Source organism: Lepisosteus platostomus, chromosome 8, assembly GCF_059453375.1.
Source record: "Lepisosteus platostomus isolate fLepPlt1 chromosome 8, fLepPlt1.hap1, whole genome shotgun sequence".
NCBI lineage: Eukaryota > Metazoa > Chordata > Actinopteri > Semionotiformes > Lepisosteidae > Lepisosteus > Lepisosteus platostomus.
In genome coordinates, this window is record NC_142618.1 from 41,537,126 (window position 1) to 41,549,535 (window position 12,410).

Consider the following 12,410-nt stretch of genomic DNA (forward strand, 5'->3'; position numbering starts at 1 on the left):
AATAGGTTCAGCAGTTGTTTTCCTCCAAGTGATCAAGTGGTTAATTGTGACACCAAGATATACATTTTCAAAAGGTGCAGCACAAGAAAATAGAGAAAAGTGCTCGGTGATCTTTCCAGATATCCATCAAAAGAAAACTCTCATCTTTGCTCAATTTCTCATTCATAAACTCTATAGTGTTTACTGTGACTGTCCTGTCAGAAGTTGGCAAACCCATGAGAAATTTAAATCCGGCTATGATGCTAATGTATATGTGGAAAGGACAAGGTCCAGGCATGCTGCCTCCAGAAAGCGTAAGTTGGAAAATAAAGTTCTTGATATCTATCCTTGTAAGACCATGTCTCCAGTGGTATTATGTAAATAATACTTGTCCTTTAATGCTTGGCTTGACAAGGGGAAGTTCTCACTCTCACTTATCCTCCTGGGTAAGGTTGGTAGTGTTTAGCCTTATGAATATCATTCATATTCTTAGATGAGATCTCTTGATCCTGTCTTTATTAATGTGAATCGCACTTAGAAATTTCATTTTAAAAGATAAGCTTGTACATACTGAGGCAGAAAAAAAATCTGTATGTGAAAATTACATGAAAGAGGTGTTGAAACTATTATAAACAAGCTATTACATTGATGCACTAGATTATGAATAGATGCAGACACCTAGTATTTTCATTACAGGTAATTAATGTAAGACATGTTAAATATTTACAGTATTTAAGAACATTACACTGATCTTTCAGTGTAATGTTTGAGTTTTTACCATCTCTTTAAATTAAATATAAAATTTAGGTTGTTGATTTTTCTGTGAAGAGTCCTACTGTATGTGTTTCTTTGTGCTTGTTTTCTTTTTTCTGTTCAGAAAATAAAAAGTTACTTTTAAGGCAATTATTGTTTTAAACAATTGTATTGTTTTTTAGGCAGCTACACTTATGTGCAGCAAGCCAAAGGATAATAAAAAAGAAGGCTGTTTTTACTTCAGGTAAATCTGTTATAAACTTTTCATGGTATAGTGAGTATGATTCCCGCTAAGCTGACTGTGTAAATGAAATTAGTTATTAGTACTTTTTGTTAATTAAAAAACAGAAATAAAATAGTCTATCCTTATTTTCTTTTTGGTTTTATGTTTTATTGCTTTCACTTTCATCTTGTCAATGGATCATGTTTCTTAAATCTGGTTTTCTACTTTTAGCTTAATAGATCTAACAAGACAGTTTTCTTAATTGCCTTACTTTATTTGGTGATTTTTTTTTATTTTGTATAAAACTGAAATTGCCAATTTCTTATGTGGCTTTCAGTGCTGACAGATTTTCAGCCAGTACCATTTCTGTGTTCACGCAAAATGTAGGAGAGATTATCAAAATGTTTGTTGTTCATTTTCACTTTAAACTCGTAAGACGCATTAGAAATTAGCCTTTCACTCCAGCTAGAGGTCTCCAGACCTTTTTTCAATCCAACTCTAGCCTGGAGCAGATAGAATGTTTCAAGTCAACAAACATAATTAAATTGGTTTTGATTGGCGATGGCAAACTTTTTAATTTCTTTGACACAATTTATAACTTAATAAAAAGTAACTCAAAGTGATATAATCTTGTTGCCAAGTACCATGCATACAATGAACAATAAAATCAACTGACAGACCAAACTCCCCATTTGCAGAACAGGACCACCACCTATTTTAAAATTTGCTTTGAAAGCAATAGCAAAAAGAAAAAAACTTTTAGAAAAATAAAGTTGTCACATATGTTCTGTAAGAGGGAGCTGGGCTGAAAACAAAGCCCACAGAATTCTGGCAGTCTTTGTTTTAAAAAAAGCCAAATACACAAAAAAGTGCATGTTCAGGGTATGGTCTTTAAGATTTATAATAAGATTTAAAGGTTTTACAAGCTAAAGGCTCTTTTGTGTGCATCGGCTACTGTGCTCATTTGTTACTGTACAAGCAACAGACTTTTGGGTTGCAAATTAGCAAGATTTGACAAGATTGTTGTGACAAGAGTGACAAGATTTTTGTTGTTTTTAGTATGGGACATTTCCACTTAACCAAAAAGCCTTATTGGAAAAAATATGAAACCTATTTTCACACAATTTATAAATGACCAGAGTAAAGTTCACAGAAGCTAAAACAGGTGAACAGGAAAACTGTTGCCCTCATAGCAGGATTATTTCCCGGCATTTGTATTTTAACTGTGGTTACTAATGTGTAGTGTAATGCTTCAGTTAGTAACATAGCGTTCTAAAAAGCTTGATATTAAATTAATTTTTGCTATTCATAATTTATTTTTCTCAGAGACAAAATAATTCCTGATCATGTGGGCGAGTACTCAATCCAGTTTGCATTCACGGTGGACAAGGCAAATGTATTATGGAGCAAACAGGTATGCTTCACTTTTTTAAGTGTGTGACAAATCAGTTTAAAACAAAAATAATGTTCCACTGTGTCAAAAATATTATAGTAATTTGATTATTTGACTGTTAAACTGTTTCAGTTTGTTTGTTTCTATATGTAATTCTAGGGGGAGTCAAGACCAGTTTCTGTTTATATAGAAATATATAATAGATATATCCTCTTCTTGATCTAGGACACTTTTTGCTGAAAATAAATAAAAAGTCAACTTTTTGATTAACAGTGGTGTGACTACAAAATGTATATTTGCTAAGGAAAAATATTTGTTCTGCTCTAAATATTACATTTTGGGTATTGCTTAAGTTCTGTCGAGTATTGCTTAAGTTCTATTGATATACAAATCCCTTGACATCTAAAATAATTTTCAGTACATTCCTAAACTGAAAGAGAACTTTGGAAACCCTTGATTTTTTTTCTTTTTCTTTTTCTTTCCATTTTAATTATATTCCCCAAGCAGTTTCCTTTTGTTAATGTTATAATCTGTGCAGCCATTCTCTAGAAACTGACTCAGTTTACCCCCCAGAGTTCTGTGCAATTGCAATTGAGATAACATTTACAATCTTTCATCATAATCTGAGGTCAGTGTATTTCTGGTAAAATAAAAGGTTTTATCATTTAATATTTTACCTCAACTATTTAAAATAGAGGAAATCATCAGGCTTTTTTAAAGTCAAACAATTCATGGTAATTTCTGAAGCAGATCAGGATAGTATCCACTGAGCTAATTGAAATGTTTTGCTTTCAGATTTCCATAAATGTAGTGCCTAACGACCCAGTGAAATTGTTGCCAGATGTACTGCCTCCAACTCCAGTTGTTTCTAATATCCGTTCCACTGCCAGTCGGACCTTGGTTAACAGCCTATGTCTTAAAATCATGGTAACTGGATACTTTGTTTGCTTCCCTATAACTTTAAAATATTGAATATTCTTTGAAGACATTGGAAGTCTAAACATAGACATGACTGTTGAAGAAATAACTGTACCTAGAGTTGTAACCTTGAGTATACCTGAAACTAAGACCCATATTGTGAGGGCTTTCTGCAGCTAAACACCTAAGTTGTAGAATGCACTACACCATGAAAGAGCTTGTGTCTTTAACTATTTAAAAGTGTTCTTGAAACTCTTGCTTTTCCAGATTGGTCCTTAGAAGACTTTATACAAGTTAGCTTTTGTTTTACCGCATTTCATCTTAATTAGTGGGGCAAGCAGCATAGCTTTTTTTCTTTCTCCACTATTATTTTCAAATATCTATGTAATCTGAACTCCAGATAAAAACCCGTGACATTTGTTCTTCTCTGAAACAGAATAACAGTGGTCCTAAATGTGGGGGGACATGTTATGCCGTGTCCGTGATAAAAAAAGTGATCTTCTTAACAAGAATTTTTGGTTTCAATTTAATCTGTAAAATTAATTAAAATTAATATCATTCCTATTATTGCCTTGTATATACAATGCAGTACTGTAGCTATTTGAGACATTTATGTTTTTTTTACTGTTACGAATGTTGTGACAGTTGCATTTAAAACATTTAAATAAAATAATTTAACAACGCACCCTCTATATGCTTATGGTCTATGCGGTGCCCAAAGAAGACATATAGAGGTTATCCACTGTACCTCGTTTTATCTTGCTACTTCTTCTTTCATGTAAATTAATTACATTGAAAAATCTTTTGTTCAGGCACTGATTGCCTGCATTGGCAAGACAAAGTGATGGTCTGTCACTTTTTGTTCTTAATAGTTACTGTAATTACAGTTGATTTCAGTTAAGTACTACAGTACCTTTGAGAGAACCATAGTTAGATGTGGCAGTGTCTCAAACTTTTTATCTGTGTGCTGTAAAGAAAAGTCTGTAGAACAGTGTACAGTCTTGTCCTTGATCTGTCTGAGCATCTGTAGTGACTCGATACTCAATACAGTGTTCGATACTGTAAATATTTGTTCCTTAGAACCTTTTCTTTCACATCATTTGTGTTTCTCTAACTTATTTTAAAGCAGATTAGATCAACCAAAGTCTTATCATAGAGTTATTTCCGAATCATCAGCATCTTGCAGTTCTTTTGTCCAATCTTTCATTACCACATTGTCTTTGTTTTATATCATTGTACACCAGGACATCTTTTCTGGAAACTGTGAAAAGTGAGAAGAGATTGGAGTCTTCTTACATATTTGATTAATTTCAGGATGAATATGACAACCCCACTGGTGCAGATCTGAATGGCAAACTTGTTGTTTCCATTGAGAGTCCCAATGAACCCGATACTGAGATCCCTCTGTTCCAAGGGAAAGTCCCACAGGTGCAGTTTAACCTCACTAAAGGCTGTGCTGAGATTACGGTAAGTATTTAGTTGCTTGTGCTGCTTTCCTGACCAAAATATTTCACCTGATTAAATCTGAAGAAAAAAAATATTAAAAAAGTTATTTTTAAGGGGGAGTAAAAATGAAACCTTTATGAAAAGCACATTGGTTCTTTAGCATTAAGTACTGCTGAAGCCAACATCTCGTATTTATTGTAAAGTGCATTGTTGCCTTTAAACTCAGAACTTTTACACAGCGTTTTACACCAGCCTTTAATCTAACATGATTAAAGTTGTTTTAATGGTGCTTTAAAATGCTATGTACATAAGTTTTAAGTTCTATGCAAATGTATTTTTAGTAGCTTTTGTTAAATATATGGGTAGATAGCATGAGGAATCGATCAAGACATTTGGATATTTTAGTTATATATTTTTAACTTTTATCCAGACCTGGTGTTTTTCTTTTTACTTAAAAATTAGTTAACTTCCAATTCTGGGTCTGAAATAATGTTATGAATTAATAATCTATGCTACATGGTGAGCTGCCCATTTTGTTCTTGTGTTTCAGAACCTTGTTATTGCAGAAAACAGCCCTGGCACAGATGGAACTGAATACATTCTGATCTTTAATCCAGTTATTCCTGGCTTTGTAGAAGAAAACAGTCTGAAACCATTCAAACTTCCTTTTATGTTTTCAAATGGTGAGCAGCACTTCAGATGTAGACCTTGATACAGAAGCCTTAATGAGTTGTAATAATTGTATTTGTACGTGGCACCTGCTATAGGCTGAAGCAGTAAAGAAATTCTGTACGTATTTAAGAAAATGAGCAAAGGATTTGGCAATTTATGTGAACTCTGTAAGTATACTGCTGGGTTTGTTTTAACATACAAATGTATATTTAGCAGCATCTGACTTTTTTTCTCTGTTCTGTAGACTGTAGGAAACAGCAGCAAATGGCAACATTGACACGTGAAAAAGACCAGATTATCAAGTCCATTGGAGCTTACAAGAGTCTTTTTGACACAAACAACCAGCTGGTCTCTGAGCTGAAATGTAAGTTATCTTTATAAAGACACGGGTCAAATCCAACAATTTCCTGATGAATGTGATAGTAATTTATGCTCTGGAAGTGGCTGGTAGATCTGTGAATCAACAAGCCTCAAGAATCTTTAATTAGCAAAATAGACTGAGTGGCTACTTCCTCCCTTTCATTGCTTTTCATAAGTGTGTATTTGCAGTCTGTCTTTCTTTGAGAAAATTGTCCTTCATGAGAGAGCCCTTATTTCTGGTGGTAAAGCTTTTATTAAGACTCATTGGCCACTGTGCATCTATTGGTGGAATACACCAATTCCTCACTTAGTGCCTTTTCTATTAGAGCAGATCCATAATGCGTAGCACTTTGTCCTTGACATTATTTTAATTCCTCTGAATTTACCTGCATAAAAACAGAAGATCTGTCTGTGACATGCATACAGACGTGAAGGAACCACCTGGTGCATACTCAGCTGTAGTTGTACACAATGCTTCTATTTGTGCTCATCAAAATGAAGTCTTGGGCCTCACAAAATGAACCGTGGCTTGGCCCATGCTGACAAACGTAGCTCCTCCCATCAATCCCCATCCTCTGCCAAAATGAAAAAGTGAAGGCAGAGGATGGTTAATCTGTACTTGGAGCAAGCTTGGACTGAGTGTATTGGTACATTCTGAAAATATTTTTTTGTATTTTCATTATATCATTTGGTAAAAATATCAATGCTTGGAGTTTGTATGTTCTCTCCCTGTTTGCGTGGGTTTCTGCCGGGTGCGCCGATTTCTGGTTTCAGAGACAAAAGGGAAAGATGGCCCTGGTGTGAGTGCTTGCATGTCTGTGTCTGTCTGCTCTACAATGGACTGGCGTCCCGTCTAGGTTGTACCCTGCCTTGTGGTGTAGGTGTAGGCTCTAGCTCCCTCAAGGCCTAAATTGGATAAAGCAGATTGAAAATGGATGGGTGGTAAAAATATCAGTAATGTCATGAAGGCCCAGAAAAAGCCTTGGCATGTGACTCTATATGAGATGTAGAGTTTTTTGGGTAGTGTTGTATTTTTAAATAACCATTTTAATTCTTTGAAGGTGTTACTCCTTTAGTACATTTGTGCTATATATTTTCTTTGTCGAATGGGTCCCTTGAGAATTCATTTGGCTTAATATCATGGTAGTGATATTAACATTGATGTTTAAAATTAATGGATTGTTTCAGTCAGTTTTCTTTATGACTGAAGCATATTTTTCTTTCCTTTTTAGTGATTGTAATTATTTATTCATGGAGATCGTTTTACTGGTATAATAACTCCCTTAATCTGATAATTGAGGCTGCTAGCTGCCTTGCATCATTTCTGTCAGCCAGTATGATATTAGCAAATTTTTGGAGATCACATTGCTAAAAACATCTCTATGTGCAGTGCAGAGAACAAACTAAATAAACCAAATTTGTCATTGGGATGCATTTACCGATGTAAAATGTTTTACGTTGTATAGCAGAAACAGTCAAATGCATTGGGAGTTACAGCTGCCCTCTGAGACTTAAAAGTGTTTTACACAGACTGGTTAGTGTTGCGATGTCTGCTTCGATGAATGTAATTACTAATTTATTTTGGGCACATTTTCAAAAATGATAAAACACACCTACAGTATACCACTTTTTGTATTCACAGGCCAAGCTCAAGAAGCATCCGTCAAAGAGGCTCAACTAAAGACTCGGCTGAAAAACATTAATGTTGATGTATCACAACTGAATACCGTGAGTATTTTTCGGTTATGTCATTTAATATGATACTTTTTCAGATTTAATTATGGGTTAGTTGGGTGGCAAGGTAGTGCAGTGGTTAGCATTGCTGCTTCACAGTGCTGGGACCCTAGATTCAGTTCCTGAGGTGCTATCTGTGTTGAGTTTGTATGTTCTCCATGTGTCCTCTTTGTGCTTCACTTTCCTCCCACAGTCCAAAGGTATAATGGTAGATTAACTGGCTTCTGTAAAAACTAGCCCTGGTGTAAGTGTGTGCATATTTATGTCTGTGTGTGCCCTGCAACGTACTGGCATCCTGTCCATGGTGTGCCATGCCTTGCACCTTTGGCTTGATAGAATCCAGCTCCCCTACAACCCTGAATTGGATGAAGCAGTTGGAAAATGGATGGAATGAAGGGTTATTACTCGATTTTTTCAATTGTTAAACTGTGTAGGTGTGACACCTGGTATTCACTTTTTAGAAGTTGCTTGTGTTGATGATGTAAATCACCCCATTTATTATACCTGCAAATAACGTCATGCTGGCTGAGGGGCTACATTTTTTTTTTGGTAATGTTACTACAAATATTTATGTTTTGAGCTACATTTCATGTGCTGTTCTTGACTGGAAAAAGAACAACAACTCCTAAACTCCTAAACTATTTTTTGTAGGTTAAGCAAATAGAAGCTGCAATCAAAGAAAAGGCAACAATGCGTGAAAAGATCCTGAAGGAACCTAGAAGAATTTGTATGCTTCCTAACACTTCTAAAGGAAACCCAGATGTTCTGGGAAAGGTATCTGTATAATCACAAGTTAATTCTTAGATAAGTATAGCCACTTTGTGCAAACCAGTGTGAGTGCAGAATAAGTCAAGGACATTGTGATAATTAGGGCTGGGCTTGAGAGATCCTGGCTATGGTCAAGAGAACATTTTTATGATGTAGTGCTGTCACTTTTTGAAGGAAAAAAAGTTGTAGCTTTGTTTTTTTTTTCTCACAAATTATCAGTTTCCTTTGCAGACTTACAGTAGACAGTTAGAATTTTGCTTGTCATAACATGAAGTACTTTTCTTAAAAATTGGGATATAAAGTTTTTTGGGCAATGGGATTGTGTAATTTAAAGTATTTAAGAGAAGACATATTATGATTTTTAGCTTTTGCTTTAATTTAATGTTAGATCACAGTATGAATTTGCAACAAATCAGTGCAATTTAGATGTTTTTATACCCAAGTAGGACACTATCCATAAAGTTACTATAAGTCTCTGTCCAGCCTTATCTTCTATAGCTGAATTCTTATGCCTCCTGAAAAATCATGATTCCAGTCACATTTGTAAAAATACCAAAAATAGTGCTTGGTACAGTACAGTGTTCAGGGACATTCCAAAAGACATTAAGTAATGTTTGTAGTCCACAAAGCTATTGCTAAGGGTCCATAGAAAAGCAAGTTTGATGTGATGTTTGATTCAGGTTAAGACCTCACTCCAATCTAGCATCCCATTTTTGAAGTCGGCAAAACAACACCAACCATCTCGTAAACTTACTCCATATACAGTACATATGTTCATATACTGCTGTATACTGCATAAGATAAGATCACTTTATTGGCCATATACAATTTCTTGTGTTTGGAATCTTGCATACCCCAACTTGTTCTCCATGAGACCCACAAACAGGGAGATAAGCTTGGGGTCAGAGCGCAGGGTCAGCCATTTATACGGCGCCCCTGGAGCAGTTGGGTTTGAGGGCCTTGCTCAGTGGCCCAACAGAGTAGATTCCACTGCTGGTTGCGGGATATGAACTGGCAACCTTCCAGCCACAGACACGGATCCTTAGCTACAGAGCCACCGCACCGCCCTCAAATATGTACTATATTTATGCAGTATATATACTGTACATATGCATATGTACTGTATATATACTTATTAATTGTTTTAAAATATATTTGATGAAACGATGAATACAAATTTCACAGTATAAGGTATGTACAGTAATTCACTAAGTGCAGCTTATCTCTTATTTCTTATTTCCATATGTAACAGTATAAAAACATCTGGGGTGATCCATGAAGTGTTTGGAAATGGAAAGGTGTCTATGCACTCAGAAAGGTTGGGGACTGATGGTTATAGCAGCCCAAAAGGCTTTTACCTTTAAATCTTCCTAGAATACAATATATACATGTATATTTTAAAAAATAATACTTTTTACATTTAAAGATATTAAGGGGACATTTGCAAATCTAGATCTTAACAGATACTGAAATGGGACATTGAGAGGAATTTAAGGGATTAACGATGTGCTTTAATATGCTTCTTAGCCACTTCAGAGTATTTCTAGTTGTCAGTAGTTCATTCTGAATTTCAGCTTAGTGGATCTCGAAAGAATTGCTAAATATTTCTTATTTTTAATTTGCCAAGGAAACTGACATGGGAACTTTATGCTTGCAGTTTTTTTTCAGTTATTCCCTTGAAACATGGTCTAGACATTGGTAGAATGCCTCTAATGAGATAATTGCAAACGTCCTCTCATTTGAGACGTAAACTATATATTTTGTGATATTGCTTATGCCTTTAATCTGTCACAGCATAAAAGCTATTCAAATAAATCGGCACCAAAACTGTTAATCATCTGGGACACTCAGATTAGGGGTTAGGCATCATACCAGTTAGCCTTTAAAATTGTTTGAGAAGTCATGTTCTTATTTGAAGTTCATTAGTAACAGTAACTCAGCGTTGCCTGACTGCATGGTGCTGTACAGTTTCCCTGCTCTACCGATGCTGCACAGTATCCCAACTCGGTGCACTGCCTGCGCACTTTCCCCTGACTGCACGGTGCTGGGAAAAGCAGGAAATGAGCATTCAAAAGAGCGATATAGTGTCATGCACTATATTTAATAAAAAATATAGTATTGTATTGAGTCAAAACTGGTATTATTGAAGTATCATTGCCTCTGACTTTATTTCCTCTATATTCTAATTTCAAAATCCTGTACAACAGACTTTGGCATGGGCATATTTCATCTATTTTCTATTTATGTCAGATTTAGCTAATTGGTAATTGCCTAATAATTTTGTGTGACATTTGGGTGTTTAGTTTATTATCCTGTTAGCAAACAGCAGTCTGAACTGTGACACGTGCAGAATGCTCTTTTAGATGTATGTTGATGAAATGTCTCAGACTTGGAGTCATCCATCTACCTACAGTATACCTGTAGTTGTCTCTAACACGTGCTGGGGCAATGTGATAAGGTCTAGTCTTGCTGTCAAAAGAATAGCTGCAGGTTGAACGTCTAGGCCTCGCTGATGATCTCTTGGAAGTTCACAGCAGCTAAGGCTCTTCTCTTTGTTGTCTCCACTCCAGTCCTTTGAATTATTTAAGAAGTGTATATCCCTAACTGCCCCTAATTGTCATCTCCATGTGCTATGAACAGATCAGTTCCATCTCTGTAAGCTCTTTTTTTCAATCTGTTGGATACTAACCGTCTGGATAGAGAGATCTAAGGGCTGAGGGACGTTAGGCAGCTGTTCATCTGCTGTGGTTCCCAGTAAAATGTTCAAAGACCTCTCTGTGCAGCATTGCTGAATTACCTCTGCCCTTAAAGTAACAGTTTGCACCACAAGGAACACTGCAGACTCGAGGTTCTCTTTCGTGACTTCAGCTATGCTGTTGTATGGATGTCTGTCTAGTATTCCAGGTGTTATTGTCCTAGTATTATGGACTCTCAGCCCCTCAAATTTAATTTGGTTCCATGATTCTTGCTGGAGCATCTCAACCAGCATTTTTTTATGCCATGCACCTCTGCCTTGGCCTATTGGCACTGGCATGAACAGAGTTTATCTGAGCTGATGACCAGAGCTCTAGAATCCATGGAAACCTGGTTGTGCAGTGAGTTAACTTGCAGCAAACTTACAAACTGTCTGTTAGGTAATGGTAGCTACTTTGAAGTTTGAAAGGAAATGTACAAGTTAATTGAGTTGTATCATTTCATTCTGAGGTTACTGCATTCCTCAATGCACACCTTTGGTAAAAAAAAATATTTAGGCTTTTTAAGTCTTTGGTGAAAGCCTGCTTGCAGAAGGATTTAGTGAGCAAAAGCCCATTTGCTAATGGTACAAATTTTGTTTCTAGTAACAACGTGTCCTCAGTAACTGCTACATTTTACTGTCTTTTACTTTCACATTTTATTTTTTCTGTGATGGTCTGGTTTGGGAACCTAGCCTCTCAGGAGAGGAAACAGCTGGATAAGAGTCCACATTGGTTCTAAAATAATTGGCTATGACTAACCAGCTGTCGCTTTCATATACACAACATGTATGTTTTAAATTGATAAACTCTGAAGATTATCCGTGACCACCCCCATCCAGCTTCTTCACACAGGAAAAAGGTTAAGATGTATCAAATCAAGAACAGAGCAGTTCTGGAAGAGCACTATCCTGAGGCTGTTTGGTCTTTCAGCTCAGCACTGCATCTTTTTGTATTTTGTATTTGATGTGTTATTTAAGATTTTCTTTCTCTTTTGTATCCGTCTTTCTCTGTATCTCTTATTCCAAGCAAACCACAAAAATATCCTAACCTGATTGGATTGGCAATAAAGTTGACTTTTACTTAGAATTTGATTTAGACATAAAGTCGTGGTGGTGATGGTAAAGTAAGGTAGAGTAAAAGCAACTCTCCTGATTTTATTGTTATGAAATGTCCTGAATATTTAACTTTCAACGTACAGATTGCTCACTTGGCACAAATAGAGGACACTGAAGCTGCAAAAGTCATCTCTTGGCATCTGGCAAGTGATATGGACTGTGTGATCACACTGACCACAGAGGCAGCGCGTCAGATTTATAAGGACACGCAGGGAAGACAGCAAGTTCTTCCTCTCGATTCCATCTATAAGAAGAACCTCCCAGACTGGAACAGGTTTGGCAGAATTAAAAAAAACTGCTTCATATCATATATA

The 12,410-nt window shown here is 35.9% G+C and overlaps 1 protein-coding gene across 1 annotated transcript in view; it reads left to right on the forward strand.

Moving 5' to 3' along the window:
- Positions 1-12,410, forward strand: part of smchd1 (structural maintenance of chromosomes flexible hinge domain containing 1) — a 59,698-nt gene that overhangs the window by 38,366 nt on the left and 8,922 nt on the right. The window contains exons 33-42 of the mRNA XM_088643438.1: positions 178-293; positions 915-976; positions 2,282-2,369; positions 3,144-3,275; positions 4,581-4,733; positions 5,263-5,395; positions 5,629-5,748; positions 7,387-7,472; positions 8,130-8,252; positions 12,180-12,370. Coding sequence (XP_088499564.1) covers positions 178-293; positions 915-976; positions 2,282-2,369; positions 3,144-3,275; positions 4,581-4,733; positions 5,263-5,395; positions 5,629-5,748; positions 7,387-7,472; positions 8,130-8,252; positions 12,180-12,370 — 1,204 coding nt within the window. The remainder of the gene's footprint in view (positions 1-177; positions 294-914; positions 977-2,281; positions 2,370-3,143; positions 3,276-4,580; positions 4,734-5,262; positions 5,396-5,628; positions 5,749-7,386; positions 7,473-8,129; positions 8,253-12,179; positions 12,371-12,410) is intronic.